Source organism: Urtica dioica, chromosome 4 (assembly GCF_054948205.1).
Source record: "Urtica dioica subsp. dioica isolate 48M chromosome 4, U.dioica_male_clone48M_v1_H2, whole genome shotgun sequence".
Classification (NCBI taxonomy): Eukaryota; Viridiplantae; Streptophyta; class Magnoliopsida; order Rosales; family Urticaceae; genus Urtica; species Urtica dioica.
The window spans coordinates 22,085,728-22,112,002 of NC_142759.1; the positions used below are offsets into that span (position 1 = coordinate 22,085,728).

A 26,275-nucleotide genomic window follows, 5' to 3' on the forward strand; every position below is an offset into this window, starting at 1 on the left:
CCTCTTGGAGAGTCGGAGGATCGGTCAAAAACCGCACAAGACCAATGGTGGTAAAATAGAAGAGCATCTTTTGTTGTCATCTCTTGAAGTTCAAGCCATCGAACTTCCCCGGCTTCTCGGCCGACATCATTACGGGAGGCCCTCAGACCGCACCCGCATTTGGAACATGACCCGTAGTTCCGTTCAAGGCCATAGCCGCCATCGAGTAAACAAGACCCGCGGGTCCGTTCCTGGCCGAAGCCTCCGCCGAGCATTGTGGTTGCACCACGATGTTCGGGTTCACGGCATTGGTAGTCAATACCTCCATATTGGAAGACATCGGGATGATCGGATTCCCCGACGCATCCACTCCATTCAAAAAGTTGTTATTTTCCATTACTACAAAAGAAAACAAACCAAGTTAATAAAAAATTGATAAAAATCAACAAAAATAACCAAAAAAATTAAAACCTTCTTCCACGAGCAAGCTGTCTAAGAACAAATATTACTTTAAGATTGTTACAAATATTACGTAAATAATATTTGTTTTCCGGGAATAAAAAAAAACAAACTTGATATTAGAAGCAATAAATTAAACAACAATGCATATCAACATTTTTCATCCAGATTTACATGTCTCATTGTAAATCTGTTAAAAATCAATTTATTTTGACTTGCCTATCTATATAAACAAGCAGATTCAGTAGTAATTACAGAGCTGTTCAAAGATGAAGATTATATGTATATATACAATGAATCAGTGAGTGGTGGTGGTTGTTTCTGGTACAATGAGACAAGTGACGACGGTGATATCATCAACCTTGCCACCGGTGTGGGAAGTCCCGGCCTCTCTGGCGGCGACGGAGAAAGGAGTGTCTCTGAGTCCGTTGGAGTTGGAGTGAGCGACCTCCGCAACCAACAAAGCCAGCATCTCCTTCTCGGCATCTGCTTCCGCCTCCTTCCCGCTCAGCTCTCTCTCCAAAATCTCCTCCACTTCCCTCGCAAACACGTTGTCCAGAAGCCCGTCCGTGCCCAGCACCACCACGTCCCCGGCGTCCACCGCCATCTCCGACACCACCGCGCTCTCCGGCCGGTCGCACCTTTCGGAGTTGCCGAGCTGGAAAGGGCAGTTGAAACGCCGCTGCTGAGTCTGCGACCGATATATCAACCTGTTCCCCCGGAATACCATGAACCCGCTGTCCCCCACGTTCGCCGATCGGAGCACCCCGTCACAGTGCGATACCACGCACGCCGTGGAGGATCCCTTGAGCTCCGTCTCCGCCATCCTCCGGTACGCCTCGTGAAGGACCGCCGTGGGGTCCACCAGGGCCGCTCCTTCTTTGCTGAAGAGGGTCGCAAAGAAGGCGTTGGCCATGAAGTCGCGTGCGTACTCGCCGGAGTCGACTCCGTGCCTGGCCCACCCTCCGACGCCGTCCGCCACGCCCACCGTCTCGGCGTCGGGGCAGATGAAGTGCGAGTCCTCCCCGAGGGGCTTTTCGGGGTTGTCCTTCGGAAGATAAAAGGAAGCGCACACCATTTTCAGCTTCTTCTTCTTCTTCTTGTCGTCCTCGTCGATGTGCTCATTAGGGTTCGCCGGTGATGACAAGTCATGCCCAAGATCTGTTCGTTGCCGTTTTAACTGCGGCTCTTCTTCATCGTCTATACGCGAAGTTGTCATCATGGTAGCGGGGAGTTTATTAATTAGGGCAAGGTTGGCTACGTGTTGACCATCAATTGGGGAGGGGTTTCTTTTCTTTCTAATCTTCTTGTTGGTTGAGGCTGAGAATGTATATATAGCATATGTAATCGAATAAGAAATAGGAAACTAAGTTTTATATTAGGAAAGTAAGCGTGACTGATGATATCATATATACCCTCCACTCAAACTCCTGCGCTCATTCTACTTACCCGTTTTCTGAGTTCGACTTGTAATCGCGTATTTAATTTTTTATAATATAAAAAGAATTAATGTTCTTTAAACCCTTTTAATAATTTAATATTAAAAAGGAAAAATGATATTTTTGACCCCTCAAAATTTTCACGTTTAACAACTTGATCCTCGAACAAAAAAAAAAACTGCATTTTTCAGTCCCTTCTGATGGGCACAATTTGACATTTATCATTCCGTTAGAAAATCATTAAAATAACCGTGAAATAGGCCACGTGCTTATCATGCGACTTTTAAATGAGGACAAGATTGTAATTCGATAATAGATTAACAAACAAATTAAAATTAATAAAAGAATTAATCAATTAAAAATAATGCTTAAAAAAATCTCCTATCGGAGCTTCACTGCGACGTCTCTAATGGTGGCCTCTGATTAGGACCGGTTCGGCGACCCACAGAACGAGTTCCTCTGCTTCCTTCCGATGTTTCACATATTTCTGGTTGTTAGTGATCGTCTACTCGCAGCTCCGACGAGGGAATGTCGTTGATCTTGATGACGAATCTTGTATACATTTGGTACTTTGTTGCCTAAGAAAAAAACAACTTTTGTTGATAATATTGTGTTTGTGTCCAAGTATGGTCCTGCCAAAGAAGAAGGGAGAGGGATATTTTTTTTTACTTAATTATTTGTTTATATATAATTATAAGGAAGGGTAATAATCAAGGGCATTTTAATTACTTCACTCATTTTGACTTACACGTGGTATTTTTTGTCTATTTCACGGCTATTTTAACGGATTTTCTAATAGAACACTACTACAAATGTTGGATTACACAACGGAAATTCCACAACGGAACACAATACCGTTGTGGAATCTATATGCTTCCACAACGGTACAGTCGTACCTTTGTGGAATGTCCAAGATTCAACAACGGGACACCGTACCGTTGTGGAATATCCAGGATTCCACAACGGTACCACAGTACCGTTGTGGAATCTTTATGATTCCACAACGGTACTGTAGTACCGTTGTGGAATTCTGGACATTCCACAACGGTACAGTGACCCGTTGTTGGATCTCGCCGCGGCCAAGGCTCAAACTCGCCGCGGCGAAACTTTTCCACAACGGTACACTGTACCGTTGTGGGAAAGGTATGAAGTCAGACATCTCGCCGCGGCGAAACTTATGAGTCGCCGCGGCGAATCGATTCCACAACGGGACAATGACCCGTTGTGGAAATTTTTTACGACATTTCGCCGCGGCGAAGGCTTAAACTCGCCGCGGCGAAATGTCGTAAAAAATTTTAGGGCTTCACTATAAAAGCCTCATTTCGATTTCTTTTTTCATTTTTTACACTTTCTCTTGCCTCAGACCTTCATTTCGGCCGATTCTGTGCCATTTCTCCTCCCAAACCAACCTTGAAACTTCGCCGCCATTTCGCCGCCGCCAAATCTCGCCGCCCTCCTCGCCGAAGCAAAATCTCGCCGTGCTCTTCTTTCTTTCTCTCGGTGTCGCCTCCCTTGCTCTCTCTCCCACCAAATTCTTTTATCAAGGTATGTTTTTATCTCAATTTCATATCAAAATCCTAATTTTTATGAATACTTTGTGTGATTTATAAACTAATTTATGATTTTGGTTGATTTTGGTTGTAATTTATGATATTGAGGGTGTAGATTTGGCCGAAATTAGGGTTTTTTTATTTTGGGTTTTTTGTTCTAATTTATGATTTTGGGTATAATGTTATTTTAGATTTAAAATGAGTTGTATTTTGATATTGTAGTTAAATTGAGGTCGGATTTGAGTTTGAATTTGTGTTTGTGATGAGTTTTATGTTTTATTTATTTGAATATAATGTGTTTTTATATGTATTTAGTGTTGAATTGAGTTTAATTTTGTGTTGAAGATGATTTATTGTTTGAAAATGTTGTTGAATTTGAGTTTGAAATGATTTGTTCAATTAGGTGAAAATGGGCCGTTCAAAGACAACCGCCGGTCACAAAGAAGCCGCCCCTAGCTCTTCTCGCCCCCCCACAAAAAAAAATAAGAGGTCTCGTCAAGCCGAACCCGAACCCGTAGTGAATTATAATAGTCGGGTATTCACTAGCAAGGCCGCAGAAGAACGCTACGACATCCTCGTTCAACGAAGTCCGATCTTTGAACGAGGGTTGAAGGTGAGCTCAACCACGCCTATAGGGTCTCAAATCAACAATACCATCGAAGGTTTCTCTTGGAGAAAATTTTGTGCCACACCCGAGCACAAAGCAAACGTTACGCTCATGTACGAATTCTACGCGAACTTACCAGATCACGAGGATGATGTGGTGACGGTTCGTGGTGTAGACGTTGATTGTAGTGTCGGAGCCATCAACGCATTGCTAGGAACCCCGGACATCGAATTCGAGAATGAGGGTTATCGACAATGGTTGAGAAATCCTAATCTCGATGAAATGTTGAGTGTGTTGACTACTCCAGGAGAGAATTGGGTCATGGACAAAGGAGTTAGAAAGCTTTTCCGTAAATCACTGACGAGGTTAGACTTTTCTTCTTTTTTGCGTGTATTATTTTATCTATTGTATGTTTTAAATAGAACGGTGTTTATTTTTTCTATTAATTGCATGTTTTAAATAAAACGGTGTTTAATTTACAGGCTCGCAAAAACGTGGATTTATTTCATTTGCTCCCGTCTCTTTCCCATAAAGCACTTCACCCGTCTCGACGAGGAACATGTCCATCTTTTGTTTTGTATCATTCGTGGTAACACCATCAACGTCGGTCGATTCATCTACAATTGGATGAAGAGAATCGACTACAAGAATATCAAAAATGGGTTGCCGTATCCGTCAATCATCTACGGCTTGTGTTTGAATGCCGGTGTTGGAGGCGCAAAACACGACACAACCAAGAAGTGTGGGGCGCCTATTAATGACAAGACGATCGAGAGATACATTGTCAAAGAGCCGGAAGAGGAGGAAGAGGATGAACCGTCACTCAACGAGCCACTGTTGTGTTTACAACCACCTCCGGGGTATGATCCCGCCACCCAAGAGTACATTGCTCGGTGTAGCCACTATCTCGTTGGCGGGTATCAACACACCCAAGATTACATGTACCAACAAGGACAATATGGCGCCGCGGCTTTCGAAGGATTGAACGAGATGATTGGTCGATGGGACATCAATCAGGAGAATCAATACCGGTTTCCTCCATATCCTCAATACACATACTATCAGGCGCAAGCACCGCAATGGCCACCGCATATGGCACCTCCTCAGTACCCGGGGCCACCACCACCACCACCACAACCACCTACGAATGACAACGACGACAACGAGTAAATTTTTTTATGTGTTTTTTGAAACCTTCTAAGTTTAATAATTGTTTTCATCTTTTTTTTATGTGTGTGAGACTTAAATATTTATGTCTTTATGTGTGTTTGATACTTGTTTCAGATTTTAATTTGTGTTTGAGACTCGTTATGGTATTGTATGAATTTATGTTTGAGACTTGTTATGGTATTGAATGGATGATTTGAGTATTTAAAATTTATGTATTGATTGTGTTTGATATTACTTCAGATTAAAAAGTAATAACTATAGATTCTCCCCGATGAAGAAGACATTAGCCGCGGCCACATGTTGTTTTGGCTGCGGCGAGTCATCTTCGCCGCGGCGTGTTTATAAATGGCCGCGGCGAATTGGGTTTCTAAAAAAACATAGACTCTGGAACTTTTTTCTCCGCGGCCAGGTGTTCTATTTGCCGCGGCGAGACATCTTGGCCGCGGCGTGTTTTGTACATGGCCGCGGCGAAGTGGGTTCCTAAAAAAACATAGACTCTGGAACTCATTTCGCCGCGGCCAGGTGTTCTATTGGCCGCGGCGTGACATCTTGGCCGCGGCGTGTTTTGTACATGGCCGCGGCGAGGTATCTTGGCCGCGGCGTGTTTTGTACATGGCCGCGGCGAAGTGGGTTCCTAAAAAAACATAGACTCTGGAACTTATTTAGCCGCGGCCAGGTGTTCTATTGGCCGCGGCGAGATATCTTGGCCGCGGCGTGTTTTGTACATGGCCGCGGCGAAGTGGGTTCCTAAAAAAACATAGACTCTGGAACTTATTTCGCCGCGGCCAGGTGTTCTATTGGCCGCGGCGAGATATCTTGGCCGCGGCGGGTTTTGTACATGGCCGCGGCGAAGTGGGTTCCTAAAAAAACAAAGTATCTGGAACTTATTTCGCCGCGGCCAGTTGGTCTATTGGCCGCAGCGTGTTTTCATCATGGCCGCGGCGAGTTATCATGGCCGCGGCGGAATATTAAGCCTTGACGTTTTATAGTCTTGGAAGCGGCCATATTAGTATTTATCAACAGGATATTAACAATAATTATATAAAGTATATATCATAAAATAAACTAAAATACATATTTTTTTTGTTTTCACACTAAAATATGATTGATATCCGAACGATGTAAATGAGAAACATCATCATCATCAAAATCTTCGATCTCTTCATCAACAAGTGGCAAGCCGGATGTGAATGGGGGGATATTAGACATGTTGTCGTCTTCATCTTCTTCAATATTTCTCGCTTTCATGTGAACCACTAATGACAAATCTAGATTGACGGGTTCTGGTACGTAAAACACTTGAGTTGCTTGTGAGGCCAACATAAATGAATCATTCTCGTAACTTGTACGTCGAAAGTCGACAATCGTAACTCCGTCTTTATCAACTTTAACATGATTGTTGTCTGCCCATTTGCACTTAAACAAAGCTATTCGTAGCCCACAATAATCAAGTTCCCAAATGTCTTCAATGTACCCATAATAGTTCATAAAAGCTTTTTTTGGATTTTTATCCTTTGCCGAAGAAACGTGTAATGCTTCAGCAAGTAATGTAACACCACTATTTTGAACGGGATGCTTGTTGTCTCTTTCTTTGGTGTAAAAAGTAAAACCATTAACAGACCAAGCAGTGTACCTTGTAACCATTGACGAAGGACCGCCAGATATTTTGCTCAACGTTTCTGAATGTCCTGATTCTTGAAATAATCGTTTTCCAAGCCACTTCTGAAACAAACGATTGTGCTCTTCTTGTAACCATTTTTCATTTTTAGCTCTTTTTGGATCATTTGCCCTCAATTCTTTCAAATGAATATCCACAAACGGCGTGACCTCGGAAACGTTATGCAAGACATGGAGACTGGCTTGCTCCCACTCTTTCCGGTTGACGATAGAATAAGTACCTATACATAACCACTCATATAAGTAGTGGTCCTCTCATGAATAAGTTAAATACACAAAAGAAAGTGTCAGAAAACATACCTGTAGATGAAGCTTTTGATTCATGACTTGTGTTCTTTGGCAACCCAATCGCGTCTGCATTAGTTAAATACTCCGAACAAAATTCAACGGACTCCTCAGCTATATAGTTTTCTACTATGCTCCCTTCCGGTCTATTGTAGTTCTTCACATAACTCTTCAACACTTTCATGTAACGTTCGATTGGATACATCCAACGTAAAAATACGGGCCCACATAATTTCACTTCACGTACCAAGTGAACAGTTAAGTGAATCATGATGTCAAAAAACGAAGGTGGGAAAAACTTCTCTAGCATGCATAGAGTTTTTACCAACTCCGATTGCATGGAATCCAACCGAGTAGGATCAATAACCTTCGAGCAAATCGAGTTGAAGAATACACATATCTTGGATATTGCAAATCTCACATCGGGTGACAAAATTCCACGCAAGGCGAGAGGTAACATTTGTTGTAGAAGCACATGACAATCGTGAGTCTTCATTCCAATAAGTCTCAAATCTTTCATAGATACAAATCTCGTATAGTTTGAAGAATGACCATCGGGAACTTTGATAGACGCAAACCATTTACACAACTTCTTCTTCTCCTTCCGATCTAGAGTATACTTAGCCGCTGGAAATTTAGTTTTTTGTCCGACCTCCTCATCGGCGTGCAAAATACTTCTTATATTCAGCTCCTTGAGATCCCTTCTAGATTTTATTCCGTCTTTCGATTTATGTGGATCATCAAGAAGAGTACCGATAACGGATTCGCAAACATTTTTCTTGATATGCATAACATCCAGACAATTCCGAACGTAGTGCGTCTTCCAATACGGAAGGTCATAAAATATCGATTTCTTCTTCCAAGGATTCTCTTGAAACGACTCTTTAGTACTAGCACGACGCTTTCTTTTTCCAAGGACTTCATTGACGTTTTTTACCATCTCGTAGACATCTTCACCAGACAAAATTCGAGGAGGGAGCCGTTCTTCTGTGTTGCCATCAAATGCTTGTTTTAACCTTCTAAATGGGTGGTCTCTTGGTAAAAATCTTCTATGCCCGAGAAAAACAGTCTTCTTACTATGCTTCAACCGAATGGAAGATGTGTCTTTCATACAAATATAGGACAACCAATCGAGCATTTAACAGAATATCCTGACAAATTTCCATAGGCCGGAAAGTCGTTAATAGTCCACAATAACATTGCCCGTAAGTTGAAAGAATCTCGACGATAAGCGTCTTTAACCTCATAGCCCTTATCCCATAACATCTTCAAATCATCAACAAGCGGTGCCAAATAAACATCGATATCATTACCTGGTTGACTCGGTCCTGATATCAGAAGCGTTAACATCAAGAACTTTCTCTTCATACAGAGTTTTGGAGGGAGATTGTAGTTCACCAATATAACCGGCCAAACACTGTATTTACTGCTCATCATGCTAAACGGGTTCATACCATCAGTTGCTAAACCAAGATGAAGATTTCGGGGATCAGCACTGAAATCCTTATACTCAAAATCAAAGGATATCCATTGGGCAGCATCGGCAGGATGTCTGAGAACACCATCATTGACACGTTTTTCGGAGTGCCAAACCATGTTCTTCGCGTGTTTGGCACTATTAAACATTCGTCGGAAGCGTGGCATTGGAGGAATGTACCATAACGACTGTAATCATAAAAAAACAATAAGAAGCATACCATTATAGGCTATACATGTATTTGATAATCGAGTAGTGAAAACATACCTTAACTGGAACTCCTTTGACTCCGTCACGTGGCATTTTACCCTTCTTCCACCTCGACTCTTTGCAGATCGGACATTCATCTAGATTTTCATGCTCGTGTCTGTATAAAATACAATCATTCGGGCACGCATGGAACTTCTCGTACTTCATACCTAATGTGCCCAAAGTCTTCTTCGCCTCATACATACTTAAAGGAACTTTATTGTCTTTCGGAAAGGCTTCTTTAAGTGTTTCCAACAATTTTGTAAAGCTAGTGTTTGTCCAACCACCCGACGCCTTCAAATGAAACAATGTAACTAAAAACGACAACTTCGAAAAGCTTGTACACCCTTCGTATAATGGTGTCTCCGCATCAATCATCATCGACTCAAACAACTCCGGCCGGTCAACAAAATCGTCCTCCAAATCATTCATCATTCCGGGCATATCATCGACATCATTTTCAATATCATCAACGCTATTGTTTATCGTCGAACGAAAAACCTCACCATGATAGTACCATCTTTGATAAGAGGTCATTATTCCATACGCAAACAAATGGGTTCGAACAACATCAAGCGAAAAATGCCTATGATTTCCACATCGAACACAAGGGCAACGAATAGATTTCACGCCGTCCATATTATCTCTAGCGAATTTACAAAACTCATCTACACCTTCTTGATATATCTCAGTTAATCTATTCTCCCACATCCATTTTTTCATCTTCAATGATAGAAAATCCTAGATTTTACAACAAATACCCATTCTAATTACCAAGTTATAAAAAACAAGTATATTCAAAGCAAGTAGGAGAATAACTTACAAGATTTGGACGTATAGTTGAGAGTGATAACCAAGAATGGCGCAGAACAGGTCGGAATTAGGTTTGGAGTGGGTTTCCGAATGAGGTTTTGAGATTAGAAAGTGAAAATGACGAGAAATTTTAATTTATAGATCCACTGCGCGATGTTTCGCCGCGGCTAACACTATACCTTGCCGCGGCGAATCGATTCCACAACGGGACAATCGTCCCGTTGTGGAATACACTCGCCGCGGCGAAAGAAATACATTGCCGCGGCGAAATGAGTTCCAGTAAATCTGAGAACTGTTCGCCGCGGCTATACTATACTTTGGCTGCGGCCAGGTATATCACGCCGCGGCGAACTACATACGTGGCCGCGGCGAAATGAGTTCCAGGGGCTATGTAAATCTGTGAACTATTTCGCCGCGGCCACGTATAAAGATCGCCGCGGCGTGAATGTTTCGCCGCGGCGAAGTATCTACATGGCCGCGGCGAAATGAGTTCCAGGGGCTATGTAAATCTGTGAACTATGTCGCCGCGGCCACGTATGAAGATCGCCGCGGCCAGAATGTTTCGCCGCGGCGAATCAGATACGTGGCCGCGGCGAAATATTCCACAACGGGACGGTCATACCGTTGTGGAATGAACTCGCCGCGGCGACGTTGGACTTTGGCCGCGGCGAAATATCGCGGTCAGACCCTAAAACAGTTTTCCCACTCGATTTTTTTCAAAATTTTCATAAATTTCATTTTTCTTCTTCTTCTCTCTTTCTCTCCGACCCACCCTCTTCTTCTCTCTTTCTCTCCGACCCACACCCACTCCGTCGCCGTCGTCTCTCTCTCTCATCTTCTTTCTCGGCCGCCGTCCCTCTCTCTCCTCTCTTCTTCCTCGGCCGCCGTCCCTCTCTCTCCTCTCTTCTTCCTCGGCCGCCGTCCCTCTCTCTCCTCTCTTCTTCCTCGGCTGCCGTCCCTCTCTCTCCTCTCTTCTTCCTCGGCCGCCGTCCCTCTCTCTCCTCTCTTCTTCCTCGGCCGCCGTCCTTCTCTCTCCTCTCTTCTCCACAAATTTCTAAGTCCACAAAACCTTGCCTCCGACCACAACCCTCCGACCACAAGTCCCGACAACGTCATTGACGTTTTATCTCTCCACCACGCCTCCGTGCTCGTCATCTTCACTCCGGGTAAGTGTTTTTTCTATGTAATTTGTATTTTTATGTTGAAATTAGGTTATGGGTAAGTGTTTTTTTTATGTAATTTGTATTTTTATGTTGAAATTAGGTAAGAATTGTGTATTTGTGTTTAAGTTATATAGAAATTGAATATGGAATTTGATATTTATGTAGAAAATTAGTGTGGAATCGAATTTCGATTTGAGTTTATATTGAAATTGGTTTGAATTGAAATTGAATTTAAGTTTGAGTTTGTGTTGGAATTGGTTTGAATTGAGTTTATGTTGAATTTTGTTTTTTCATAGATTATGTCTAATACTTCCACTAGTACCGTTAGCGGTAAACGGAGATCCACCAATATCGATGGTCCCGGGAAAAGAAGAAATACTCTTATGCCCAAGATTAATAAGGTTAAAACTCTTGGTAAGAAGATAAACGTCAAATTTAATGATAGAGATGAACCATTGGATAATGAGGGTGATGAGTTATCAAGTTATTTTGGCGTGTTAGCTAGAGAACACGTTCCAATTTCGATGATCGATTGGAGACTAAAAGAGCATAAACAGCTAAAAGAAAGGATTTGGAACGAAATATGTGAAGCATTTACGGTCCCTATCGAACTTAAGAATAATTGTCTTATGAGAGTTGGAGAAGCGGCGAGGTTATTCCGTCACGAGCTATACAACGATCTAGTCAAAGACAACCTCAATGATCCAAGCGTCTTGAAGAGGCCGGAATACGTTTTAAAACGCTATGGAAATATCACCGAAGAAGATTGGATAAAATTTGTTGAGTATAGACGTTCCGATATGTTCAAAAAATCATCGGACAATGGGAAAGAAATAGCGAGGAAGAACGTGTACAAATCTAGAACCGGCCGAAATGGATATCGAAAACTTGATCAACAAAAGGTTAGATTTACATGTTTTATTTTGTTGTCCATGTTTCATAATATTTATTAATTAATTTGTGGTATTGCTTGATAATAGTACGAGGAAACGGGTGAATGGCCTACAAAAGAGGTATTATGGGTTGAGTCGAGAATGAAGGGAAAATCATCTCAAGAAGTTACGGATGAGTCTATGGAAAGTGTCTTGCAATCCAAGGAACATCCCGGTCGTGTTCGTGGGCAATCTAAATACTCGTCAAGTTGCAATTCCGTATCTCGTCGGTCAAACTCGAGTGACGAGGTAACTAAGTTACGTCGAGAAATGTGTGAGTTAAAATCTTTCATTATGAAAGCCTTAACTCAAAATGGTTTGAGTCTCAAAGATGCTAATGACGAGTTGCCTAGTGTCCTACGTCCCACAAATGAAGAGGAAAATATTGGTGTTGATGAAGAGATGCCTAAGGGTGATGATGTAGAGATGGCTAAGGGCGGTGATGAAGACATGGCTAAAGATGGTGATGAAGACAAGGCTAATGAAGTAACGTCTTTAGGTAATTTTTAATTTTTTAATACAAGTAAAAAAGTCAAATATTTATATATATATTTTTTAATAACATTAGTGAATTTATTAGATAAACAATCTCAACATGAAGTTGCCGACAAACCCGATAGTGTTCGAGCAAGTTGCTCAATGAATCCAACCACGCCGGTGACACCGTGTTCGGATGAAAGCATAGAATGCATTCTCCTCCTTGATGATTTCATGAATGGAGGCACGATTCATGTAGCAAACGGGCGAGCGTACATGAATGCCGAACACGTTCATTTTTCATCTTTGGAGGATGTAAACGTTCGAGTGAGCATTGCGACGGCTTTGATTAAGAAAGCTTTTTTGCCGATTCCCACCGATGAAGCCAAGACTATTGAAGAAGCCGTATAGGGCTTCGTTAAGTGGCCAAAGAGATTAATAGAAACTGAAATTGCAAAAGAGAGTCGCGGCCCGGTGGTCACACAAGTGTTGAAGGTCGGTGGTGGTAGTGAACCTAGCGCCGATGACGATAAGAAGATTTCATATACGTTGATTAATCCAAAGTTTCGATTGCTCGCCCAACATGCCAACCGAGTAATGTTACCGAAAGGGGATGCAATCAATGTCAAAGTTTGTGCAAGTATCGCCGTAGAGCGTATTCCGGTGATGTTTGACGATGTTAAAGAATTCCTTACATACGAGGAAATAGGCGCGTCATGCATAACGGTTTACATGGGGTAAATATTTCTTTTATATTCTTTTTCTTATACAATATACAATATTTCATTTTATTAACTAATCCAATAATTGTTTTTCGTAGTTATCTACAATCCATATTAGACAAAAATAAGCGGAGTGAAGTAATGTGTTTTGTTGAAGCGGGTTTGAGTTGCTACCTCCAAACCAACAACGATGAGGCCCATTTATCCGAACGCGTCAAGCAAATCGGTAAAATAGTACGAAATTGCAAACCAAAACAACTAGTTTTGATGCCGTACAATTTAAATGAACATTGGATGCTTGTTGTCTTCGATCTTTGGAAAGATCAAGCGATGTTCTTCGATCCGTTGAAAAATAAAATCCCATTGGATTTAAGGATGTTGATAAAAAGGTAAATTAATTACATGTTATTTGAAATATTTCATTTCCACTAATGCTTCTTTTCTAATTTGTTTTTTTTTGGCGTATAAGGATTTTTTCGGATTTCAAGCTTCACAATCAAGAAGCCCGAAGTAACGGTCAATCAACCTTAATCACAAATGCCTCGGCTCCCAAACAAATCGGAAACACGGAATGCGGGTATTATGTTTTAAGTTATATGCATGATATTGTTGGAGTTGGTATAGATAAATTACAAATGAAGAAGTCATATACACCGGATAACTTAGAGAGAGTTCGAGAAGAGTGGGTGTTATACGTACAAACTTTTATAGAATGTGAATATTAGTTTGATTTTGGATATAGATATTTATTTTTGGATTTTTTGGATATATATTTGGTTTTGGATGTTATGTATATATTTTGGATGTTATGGATGTATTTGGATTTTTTGGATATATATTTGGTTTTGGATATATTTAATTTTCAGGTTTTTAATTGGAAAACAAAAAAATAGCTCTCAGGTACAATTTGGCCGCGACGTGTAATCATTACGCCGCGGCAAAGTTTCATGGGAATTCATCTCGCCGCAGCCAAAGGTATTCCTTGCCGCGGCGAGAATTTTTAAAAAAACAAAATTCTTGTTCGCCGCGGCCATGTATGTCATTGGCCGCGGCGAACTATTCCACAACGATATGTCTGTACCGTTGTGGAAGATCACGCCGCGGCGAGTACGTACCGTTGCCGCGGCGAGAAACGGAAATCAACATAATTCTTGTTCGCCGCGGCCATGTATGTCATTGGCCGCGGCGAACTATTCCACAACGGTACGTCTGTACCGTTGTGGAAGATCACGCCGCGGCGAGTACGTAACGTTGCCGCGGCGCGTTTCGGAAATCAACATAATTCTTGTTCGCCGCGGCCATGTATGTCATTGGCCGCGGCGAACTATTGCACAACGGTACGGGGTACCGTTGTGGAAGATCACGCCGCGGCGAAGTCAATACGTGGCCGCGGTGAGTTTTAAAAAAATTGATTCATTTTTCACAACGGGACCGTCCCGTTGTGGAAACGTGGAGGTTTCCACAACGGTACTGTACCGTTGTGGAATCCCTAAGATTCCACAACGGTACGTGTACCGTTGTGGAATCATTACACAGCGGAGGATTCCACAACGGTACAGAACCGTTGTGGAATCATTCCACAACGGTACTGTACCGTTGTGGAATCCACTGTTTGTAGTAGTGGAAGGACTAAATATCAAATTGTATCTATCACGAAAAGGATTGAAAATGCAATTTTTTTTGTTTGGGGATCAAATTGTTAAAGGTGACAATGTAGAGGGGCCAAAAAAAGTCATTTACCCTTATTAAAAACTTATTTACCTTAAAAAAAAATACGATTTGTTTTAATTTTTTATTATAATAGTTAATATGCAAATTACTTGAACGCGTAAGTGGATGGACTGAGGTAGGAGTTCGAGTTTTAAGTTATTTTATGTTGTTGCCAAAAGTAGGAGTTGGACTTATGGCCAAAGCCTATATATATAGTTAGTGATCTATATATAACACATTCTTAGTCGCAAGGAGCAACCAACAAACCATAATTAATCTGAAAAAAAGCAAGCGGATTCTTCAACGTTCAGAGCTTCGGTTACGACTTTCTCTGAAAACAATCATCCTCGTAAGATCTCTCTTCTTAATTCGAATATTTTTTATATTCCGTTCTTTCACCTAGTATTTTATTTTTTTTCTAATGGCTGACAGTGTGAATATTAATCTCACAGTATTGGAATGAATGGATGTGTTTGGTGTTTTCGTTTAAAGTTGTTGAATAGCATAGTTTTGAATTTGGTTGAAAAGAATTGATGTCGAGTAAATTAAGAATAAGGCAGAGGATATTTGTTTGCTTCCAAAATAATTATCATGGTACTGAGTTTAGTTTATGATAATGGCTAGACACAGGTTTGGTTGGATTTGGATTTGGATAAAAAGAAAGGGATAATTAAAAATGGGTGGTGGGTTTCGAGTGCTTGAGTTGGTGAGGCCGTTCTTGCGGATGCTGCCGGAGGTTGAGAGCGCTGAGCGGAAGGTTCCATGGAGAGTGAAGGTGATATACACAGGGAGCGCTCTTTCCATATTCTTGGTTTGCAGTCAGCTTCCTCTGTATGGAATTCACTCCACAACCGGCGCCGATCCCTTCTATTGGATGAGAGCCATCCTCGCTTCAAGCCGCGGAACTGTTATGGAGCTCGGAATCACGCCCATCATCACCTCTGGTATGGTCATGCAGCTTCTCGCTGGCTCCAAGATCATCCGAGTCGACAACAATGTCCGCGAGGATCGTGCCCTCATGTATGTATTCTTAACACACTCTGTTTCTTCACTTTTTTTGGCTCTCGGCTAAACCTCTCTCTCTCTCTCCCCCCCAGGAATGGAGCGCAAAAGCTGCTGGGAATTCTCATCTCCGTCGGAGGGGCTGTCGCTTATGTCTTGTCGGGAGTGTACGGCAGCGTTGACCAACTCGGTGTTGGCAATGCTATTCTCATCATCCTTCAGCTTGTTTCTTCTGGGATCATGGTCATGTGTTTGGATGAGCTTCTTCAGAAAGGACATGGTCTCGGCTCCGGAATTTCTCTATTCACAGCCACCAATATCTGGTGAGTTTTGTGCTCGCTCGTCTTCTCTTTCCCGTGGAAAGCCTCTCATATCTCCCTCGTTTAATTTGCAGCGAAAACATATTCTGGAAAGCTTTCAGCCCCACCATCATCAACAGCGGCCGCGGCACTGAGTTCGAGGGCGCCATGGTCGCGCTTTTCCATCTCCTGATCACACGAACCGACAAGGTTCGAGCGGTGCGAGAGGCGTTTTATCGCCAGAACCTTCCAAACGTCACCGACCTGCTCGCCACAGCTCTCATATTCCTGCTCGTGGTCTACCTCCAAGGCTTCCGTGTTCTTCTCCCCGTGAGATCAAAGAACGCCCGTGGACAACAGGGATCGTACCCCATCAAGCTCTTCTACACCTCAAACATGCCCATCATTCTCCAATCCGCACTCGTCTCCAACGTCTACTTCATCTCTCAGTTGCTCTACAACAGCTTCGCCGGAAACTTTCTCGTCAATCTCTTGGGAATATGGAAGGCCTCGGGCGGTCAGTTTATCCCGGTCGGTGGAATCGCCTACTATATCACTGCGCCTTCGAGGTAACTTTCGCTTTCTATCAAGCCCCTATAAATATAAACATAAATATAAGGGCTGTTCTTTCTGACTGGAGAAAAAACTAAATATATAAACTCTGCAGCTTGGGTGACATGGTGGCCAATCCCTTCCATGCCCTGTTCTATGTAGTATTCATGTTGTCGGCGTGTGCTCTTTTCTCAAAGACATGGATCCAAGTCTCAGGATCATCGGCCAGGGATGTCGCCAAGCAACTCAAGGTACATATATGACATTTACATACAAGTTTGAGCGTCTTTTGTATATGTATTGGGATGAATGATGAATTGAACGTGTATTTGGTTCAATGGTGAATCAGGAGCAACAAATGATAATTCCAGGGCATCGGGACTCGAACATGGAGAGGGAGCTGAACCGGTACATCCCCACCGCGGCCGCCTTCGGAGGACTGTGCATCGGAGCGCTCACTGTGTTGGCTGATTCCGTGGGCGCCATCGGATCCGGCACCGGAATCCTTCTCGCCGTCACCATCATCTTCCAGTTCCTCGACACCTTCCACAAGGAGAAGCAAACCTAGATACAGATCACGGACAACTAACATCCTTCATAATCAAAACCTTTTCGATTCAGAGTTTGAGAATTTTACAAATTTTAGTACAGCTTGTAGGTTTTATAGTTTTAAGCTTTTTTTTATGTTTATTTTTACATGTCTTCTTAGCACTTTTAAGCGCCCAATTTCCTATTTATCATCTTCCAGTTCCTTGACACCTTCCAGAAGGAGAAACCAACCTAGATACAGTTCATAACCAAAAGCTTTTAGCTGACCATTTTACAGATTTTAGTACAGCTTTTAGCTTTTAAACCTTTAAGCGTTTTATTTTATTTTTACATTTATGCTTACCACTTTTACGCGCCTAATTCGCTATTTATAAACACTGGTTGAAAACTATGAAATTTATGGACTTCACCATTTTTAATTATTTTTGTTCCCTTGTCATGGAATGGTGTATTGAAATTTGCCACTTCTGAATAAACCGGTTATAAGTTACTCAATCCCACAAATCTGGCTTATTATTAATGTTTTCACGAATCTTGACTTTTTTTAAAATGGACCGTACTACACTTAACATTACTCAGACAAAAGCCATTGTTTTTAGGTTCAAAACAAATGGAGAAGTGACGAAGCAACGACATCATCGAATTTTAGAGATGAGGGCAAAATAAGGTAGAACTTCCATTGGATAAATCTTATAAAATTATCCTTATTAAGATATTCAACCTCCAACCTAGAACTATGCATGCCTTCAAACTTGTTCGAAATCAAATGTGAAAAAAGTGAATCAAAGAGACACTCGGAAATGAAGAACGACGAATTTTGTTGGTGGATGAGAGGAAGAAGACACGATCAGGACTTGAAGCTTCATCATTGTTGATGTGTGAAGAACTAGCAATTGGTAGCACGATGTTTATCTCATAGTTGCGAGAGATTGAGCCCAACCGTTTCTTGTGCTTCAAGAAGAAAATAAGTGAGTTACCACTCTGGAAGAGTAGATCTAGCCCCTGCATGGCCGGCTTGACGTAATTGGAGGGTTAAAGCGAATTAAAAAAAAAAAAAAAAAAAAAAAAAAAAAAAAAAAAAAAAAAAAAGAAGTATTTGTCACAGAAAACTAACTGAAGAACACACACTTTAAATTTCACAATAATCATACTATCAAATAATAATACAAATCTTTAACCAAAAATATTTTCTACGCAAAGTATCTCTTTTTTTAGAAGAGGATATACCATGTAACATTTTACGTTGAAGAATTTTTTATTGATTTTTTGCTTTTGCTTAGTGCCCTTTAGAATTCTTTTGAACGATGAAAATATCAATGAAAGTTATTAATGATTATTATTTTTACTATGTGTATGTAGATTCAGGGGCGGAGCTACATGGGGACCAGCGGGTGCACGGGTCCCTACTGGCTCGGGACAAAAAAATTTTTTAATAGGCTTAATTATAATTATTAAAAAATTAAATAATGAATATTAATAAATATAATAGGTACACTAAAAATGTCACAAAGTTGTTGCAGCTCAAATGGTCAAGCCTTAAAGGGAAATGTTGGCAGTGTCTCAAGTTCGAATCCCAGGTTTGGACGAAAATTTGCATTTTATTTTTTTAATACAAAGAGCAGCATTTTTAGGAGAAAAGTCCAAAAAAATATTCATGAACAAGTTTTCTTTCATTTTCAATGTTAAAAAAAACTCCAAATAGCAACCATACACTTTTTTTTTTCTAGTTTCTCATTTCTTGTTTATCATTAACAAGATAAATGTTTAATATATGATTCATATTTGCATTGCTCATTTTGTATTTTTATTATTAGAGTTCTCTAATCTTTTAATGCATACTATGTGTTTGATGAAAGTCCCAAATGAATTTTTTTTTTCTCTAATTATTTGGTGTTGATTTTTTTGATGAGTATAGATATGGAAAGATATTTCAAAAGAAAAGTAGACTCAACAACGACATGAATAGAAGAACACGCTAAAAGTGCAAAGAAGAGAAGTGGAGATTTGGAGGTCAACATAGAAGAGCTCGCTACCGATCCGGGGTTAAGGATTCCGATTGTGAATTATCATCCTAATGTCCAAGATGATATGCGTAGAAGGTATATGCTAAAAGGTCCTTGCCAACCACACAATCATGATTTTCCAAAACTATATTGTTGATATGCGCTCAAGTGTAGAGTTTTCATATTTGAATGAGATTAGTCATCTTGCAAAAAAATGGTTGAAATGGGAAGAGATAAGGTGTATCATTTAGTCTACCGACTATTGACATTGGCATTGATTTTGCCGGTTGCTACTGCTAGCGTTGAAAGAGTGTTTTCTGGAATGCATCTCGTGAAGATCAAGTTACGCAATCGTATTTGACATCAGTGGTTGAACGACAATTTAATTATTTATGTTGAGAAAGAAATTTTTTATTGTATTGATAATGAAGTCATTATAGATCGTTTTGATAAATTAAAAACCCGTCGTGGAAATATGTAATATTTTTATCGAATTGGATATTTTTATTATGTATTATGTATCTTTAATTTTGTTTAATTTTTTTTTTGGTCCCCCTTGAATTCAATTTCTAGCTCCGCCACTGTGTAGATTGACTTTTATGTAAGTGTAGGACATCAGGCGGACAATGTCATATATATATATATATATATATATATATATATATATACGCGCACGCGTTGGAAAGAGAGAGAAAGAAAAAAAGGAGTGAGAAAAAAAGTGGAAAGAGGATGGAGAAATGGAGAAAAAGGAAGGGAAAAAAAAAACTAAAAACTGTTACGTGTCGTCGTCTGTCGAAGTCACGTGACGGACTCTGGATGAAAGTGGGAATAAAGATTCTTTTTATTATATATATATATATATATATATATATATATATATATATTTACAATGATGTAAAGAAATTAGGGAGTTTTCCAAAACTAGGAGTAAAAAACGTCCAAATGACTTTTTTGGACGTTTTTTTTAAAAGGTCAGCAATAGGACCTTTTCATTTATTTCTATTTATGTAATTACCATTATACCCTTATTTATTTTCTATTTATTTTTTTTGTAAAGAATCCCAAACACTAAACCCTACTCTCATCGATCTCTCATTCTTTCTTTTCTTTCATTTATTATCGGTTTCATCTCCTCCATTGCACTTGTTTCATCTCCTCCATTGTCTCCGTCGCATCTCCTCCATTGGCGTCATGTCTCATTGTCGTCCGGGTGTCTGGATCTCAGCCGTCGTCCCTCCTCTCTCTCTCTAACTTGACGGCCATCCATCATCTCTCTCTCTTAGTTCGCGCCGTCCGTCGTCTTCCAAGACCACCCACCTTCGCCGCCGTCTCTCTCTGCCCGTTCCGGCGCAGCAAGCTCCCACATTGACACTCTTTTCGCTCTTTATTCCGGTAAGCTCCCTCATACATAGCCATTTCGTTACAGTGTTTGTGACAAACGTTATCACGAAAGCTTCCAACATGATTCCATATTTCGTGACAATATAGTCACAAAACGAAATTATTTCGTGACTGTCATGAAATTAAATTATTTCGTGACACCCATAGTCACGAAAGCTTCAACATGACTACATATTTCGTGACAATATAGTCACAAAATGAAATTATTTCGTGACACTATTGTCACGAAATTAAATTATTTCGTGACACCCATAGTCACGAAAGCTTCAGCATGACTTCATATTTCGTGACAATATAGTCACAAAAAACGAAATATTTCGTGACAATATTGTCACGAAACTAAATTATTTCGTGACAGTCACGAAACTAAAGTCTGCAATGACAACATAGTCACCAAACATGAACGACATTATATAATATGGATTCGAGAGCTTACTATATATTTGCGCATATAATAAATTTTTATGAGAAAATAATTTAATGTGACTTTATCTCCACTATTTGCAGTTATTAAAGACATTCATACCTTCGTCAAGCATAGCGGTAGATGGGTGAAACATGAATGATACGACGCTGGCCCTGGGTGTGCAATGAGAATCTTAATACCGGCAAAAGCAACGTACGAGGAGTTTATGCAGTTATTGTATGCCACGCTCAATCGCTCACCTAAAAATCAAGTCCTCCGTGTTTCTTATGAGACAGAAGGGTCGGTACCCCCAGTAAGTATTGACTCCGACCTAAGTTTGAAATGTTACTTGCATCTTCGGAAGGAGAAACCGAACAGATCCAAACTTAGTTTCGTAGTAGATATGGAGCCATTGAAGCAAGAGTCGTTGGTTTCGGACTCAGGCGTTGGTTCAACTCCGAACACCGGTCAACCAGCACAAGCGGACATGTCGTCTCCTAAGTCGGAGGCTAGTTCTCCCGAGATCCCCGACTCGAATCAGAGTCATTCAGGCACACCATGGCAGACCCCTCCGCGTTCAGGCACTCCAAAACAGTTTAGTACGCCTTGCTCTAGAACGAGGAGGACGAGTCAATGCGCTAAGCCTTCCACGGATAACCAAAATATGCATCATGACCTTGATGTGTCAGATATTCACTCTCCACTGAGACTAGTCAAAGGAGGATTGTATGCCAACAAAGCAACTCTGAAGAAACATTTATGCATGTTAGCAATCGCCAAACATTTTACGTTCAAGACGAAGACTTCTAACAAACGGTATATCCATGTTGTTTGTCGAGATGACTCATGCGCGTGGTCTGTTCGTGGAGTAAAAAAGACTACATCCGAGATCTTTGAAGTGAAGAGGTAACTTATTACTTATTTCTACATTGATATTATCGTGGTCACCCGAAATTAACATTGCTCATACATTCTTGCAGGTATGATTCTGAGCACACGTGTGCTACACAATTCAGACAAGGAGAACATCCTCAGGCTATGTCCACATTTGTAGGCGAGACTATGAAACACAGGTACATCGATCCCTCATGTTCACCATACAAACCCAAAGACATCATGTCCTATATGCAACAAGATTTTGGAGTGGACATGTCCTACAAAAAAGCATGGAGGTCAAGACAGGCGGCACTATCATCATTGTTTGACACCGATGATGCATCGTATAGATCTCTGCCTAAATTCATGTACATGTGGTTGACTAACAATCCAGGTTCGTCATTCGACCTTGTCACAACTCATCGATCCCACCGTTTCAAATACTTCTTCATGTCGCTTAGTGCTTGGAAAAGGGGGTGGAAGTATCTGCGGCCCGTAGTTATCATCGAAGACACTTTTTTTAAGAGTTACTATAAAGGCACACTGTTTTTAGCATGTGGTATGGATTCGAATGAACAAGTTTACCCCCTCGCATTCGGCGCTGGTGATTCAGAATCTACTGAATCACTGGTTTACTTCTTGACAGGGTTAAAGGAAGCAATCGGGGAGAGGTCACATCAGGTCATAGTGTCTGACAGGAACGCGGAAATCATTAACAGTGTGAAAAAGGTTTTCATTAACTCAGACCATGGTTATTGCATGTTTCATCTTTTGAAGAACGTGAAGAACCAAATCAAAGGTCTATCAAAAGAGGTGAATTGGACGTTCTATGTTGCAGCAAAGGCATACACGTATGCAGAGTTTGAAAAGTATATGCTTATGATAGATGAGGAAGATCCAAGAGTCTGAGCGTATCTTCAGAACGACGTAGGCCACGAAAAATGGGCTCGTAGTTTCTACACAGAGAAGAGGTACTCAATAATGACATCAAACAATGTCGAGTCGCTGAATGCGATGAATGTCAAACCGAGAGAGTTCCCTATTGCCAAGCTATTTGATTTTCTCTGGGAGAGAATGAGTAAATGGTTTTACGAACGTAGAGAAAAAGCGTTGGGAATGTTGACGATCCTTTGCGTTGACGCGAATAAAAAACTTGAAGAATACCACGCTAAATCTACTGGAATGGGGGTGCGTGATAGACATTCAATTTTAAATTTTTTATAATATGTTGTTTAATATGTCCAGTTTTTCGTGACAACGTTGTATGTACTGAACAGGATTTCGTGACTACCTTTTTTGGTCACGAAAACTTGTTATCGAAGTATTTCCCATAAATTATTATTATTATAACCCGTAAACAAAATGGTATTGAGTGTGGAACAGGTGCATCCATCATCGGTGTACGAGTTTGAATTCGTTGATAGAGAGGGGCAAAAGTGGGCTGTAAATTTGAGAGAGAAGACATGTAGTTGCTGTGTCTTTCAAACTGACAACTTTATCTGTCCCCACGGCATTACGGCTTGCGGTTTTTGAAACTTCGCAGTTGAGAAGTACATATCAAATTACTACACCACCAAATATTGGAGAAGTTGTTATGCAGGTGTAATTCATCCAATTGGCAGCGAGGAGTCGTGGTATTTTTCAGAGGAAGTCACGCAAAAAATAGTAAATCCACCTCATGTTGCGGCTCGTGCCGCCGGAAGACCGAAAAAGAAAAGAATACCCTCTCAATGGGAAGGGGATGAGGATAGAAGGAATAAATGCAGTCGTTGTGGTGGAGTAGGACATAATCGAGCCACATGTCGCAACGCGATCCCGACCCACCATAGCCGACTCCGAACATGAGTTCGATTGTTCCTTTTTTTAGACTTTTTATTTGATGTGCCAATTTGGACTTGTACTTTACTTTATTTCTTATTTAGTTTGTTATGTTTGTTATGGATTTTTATATTTCTCATTCGTGACGTTTTAGTCCCATTAAACAATCCGTGTAGAAGTCACGAAATCTCATATTTACGTGACGTGAACGTCACGAAATATATTGTTTTAGTGACAGAGAAGTCATGAAATCCCAATTCTTTGTGACATAGAAGTCACGACATCCAATTTTTCCGTGACAGAGAAGTCACGACATCATCATTTTTCTTGACATAGAAGTCACGAATTCCCGAAAGTTTGTGACATAGAAGTCACGAAGTCCGCGCCATTTTCGTGAACCATGATATCTTTCGCTGTTTTGACCGAGTTGGTAATTGGGATATGGATATTTAATAGCATCTACGGCGAAAAATAGCATAGCAATAAATGGCATTAATAGCAATTAAATTATTGAACAACCAACTTTGGAAGTTAGGTAAGAGTATTTATTTTAGCATTTACTTATTACAAAAGTTAGGTAAGGAATCCTCATATTTATCTGACCTTTGATATTTACCTCTTATCAAACTGATAATATTGTTCGAAAAAGTCTAACGGTGAAATGGACGCTAAAGATCCAACGACGAAGGGAAGCGATTCGAGTAAAAAGGTGTCGACAGTGAATGAGACGTCGAAGATGCCTTCAGGAAGTGTAAAACTCGACTGCGAGATATTACATGATTCCATGTTCGCGTCCTCCGAGGAAATTGAAGAAGCGTCATGACATGAGCGACACTGAATTCAACGAGTATGTAGCGATGCATGCAGGTGAAGATTACAATACTCCGGTTTTGATGGCTAACTCCGTTCTTCTCGAAATATTCGGCGAGAATTGGGAGGAATTTTTAAAATCACAGGGAGCTATTGTCGAAGACCATAAAGATTTGCCGGCTTGCCAAAGGGGGGTGGACGGAAAGAAATAAAATGTAGTTCGAGATGAGGTACTCAATATTTACAATGCTTTCCATGTTTTAATATTTAATGTTTAGACGATATCACATGTTTTAAAACTATTTGTATAATTCTCCTCCTATGTTCATATGTTTAAGACTTTTTCTTGATGTACTAATGTTTGGTATGGACTTTTTTTTTTCAATTTCATGACTGGTATGTTACGAAAAAGTACCGTTTCGTGACTTGAAGACTTCTGTTTCGTGACAGGAACGTCACGAAGTCCCCATTTATCGTGACAGAGAAGTCACGAAATCCTCATTTTTCGTGACAGGAACGTCACGAAATCTCCATTTTTCGTGACAGGAACGTCACGAAGTCCCCATTTTTCGTGACAGAGAAGTCACAAAATGCGTACCAATTAACCGAACACATGATCTATTTCGCTCCTTTGATCTCGTTTGGTCCTCATAAATTTCCTTCTAGACTCTTAAATGAGTGGTTTTGGGAGGACTAACAACGCTATTTATCAATAAATTCCAACATTAAGGAGAAATTAGAGTTGAAAACGACATGTCGCACGGCATGACGTTCAACCTCATTCACCTATGTTCATATGTTTAGAGTACTTTAAATTCTGTCTCTTTGAGATGATGAAATGGGACAAATGAATGTATGTCAACAACACTTCACAATACAAAACATATTAGTTCGTCAAGATGTTCTAAGTAAGTAGAACTCACTTACCATTTAGTCTTCTCATATTTTCTTGATATTCTAGGTAAGTAGAACGCGCTGTCCATTTATTTTTCAAATTTTATCATTTTAATATTCATAACAACCATTGATCCCCTACGACGGATTTAATGAAAAGAAGAAGAGATTTCTCATTAAATTCCATCAAAGGGAACAATTTCGTGACTCGTATGTCACGAAAAAGTACCATTTCGTGACTTGAAATCTTCATGTTTCGTGACAGGAACGTCACGAAGTCCCCATTTTTCGTGACAGAGAAGTCACGAAATCCTCATTTTTGTCACGAAATCCCCATTTTTCGTGACAGGAACGTCACGAGATCCTCATTTTTCTTGACAGGAACGTCACGAAATCACCATTTTTCGTGACAGAGAAGTCACGAAATGTGTACCAATTAAGTGACATCAAGAATCTATTTGGCGTTGTTATGAAATCATATGAATTGTATTTAATATAATCACATCCAAAAGAGTATAGAGTTACGTATTTAATAACTTACTGGCCCCTAAACGTACGTATAAAACATAGATCATGTCTTCGTGACGACCTTGTCACACAAATTCTAAAAAGGAGAATTAAGAGTCACACCGCCATCACAAAGACATTCCAAAAGAATACACTTCACCCTATTTATAAGATTTGGATCACTAATCACTTCTCCTACTTTCAATTATCTTCGTCTGACTCAACATTGTTTGCGATCTTTAATGCCCCGTGCTTGTACAACTCGCTTGCCATCTTCTTTCTGTACATGGACATATTGTCTTGATCCAAACTAGTGACCGGAATCCCATGGATCATAAATTCGGCGGCCTTTACGCAAAACATGCCACAGTCTCCCCAGTTCATGGTTGCTTACTAGTATTAAATATACATCAAAATAGAACATGATAAACAATTATGAGAAGAGATCT

The 26,275-nt window shown here is 40.6% G+C and overlaps 2 protein-coding genes across 2 annotated transcripts; one reads left to right on the plus strand and one right to left on the minus strand.

The window, feature by feature from the left end:
* Positions 1 to 736: 736 nt before the first annotated feature.
* Positions 737 to 1,657, minus strand: LOC149401224 (putative protein phosphatase 2C 55). The gene has a single exon (XM_089610624.1). It carries the CDS (start codon positions 1,655 to 1,657, stop codon positions 737 to 739), a length of 921 nt encoding a protein of 306 aa, XP_089466750.1.
* A 13,728-nt stretch (positions 1,658 to 15,385) lies between these two features.
* Positions 15,386 to 18,994, plus strand: LOC149401225 (uncharacterized). The gene is made up of 6 exons (XM_089612574.1): positions 15,386 to 15,729; positions 15,807 to 16,034; positions 16,106 to 16,579; positions 16,678 to 16,813; positions 16,912 to 17,119; positions 18,963 to 18,994. The coding sequence occupies exons 1-6, from the start codon at positions 15,386 to 15,388 to the stop codon at positions 18,992 to 18,994; spliced, it is 1,422 nt and encodes a 473-aa protein (XP_089468700.1).
* Positions 18,995 to 26,275: the final 7,281 nt, after the last annotated feature.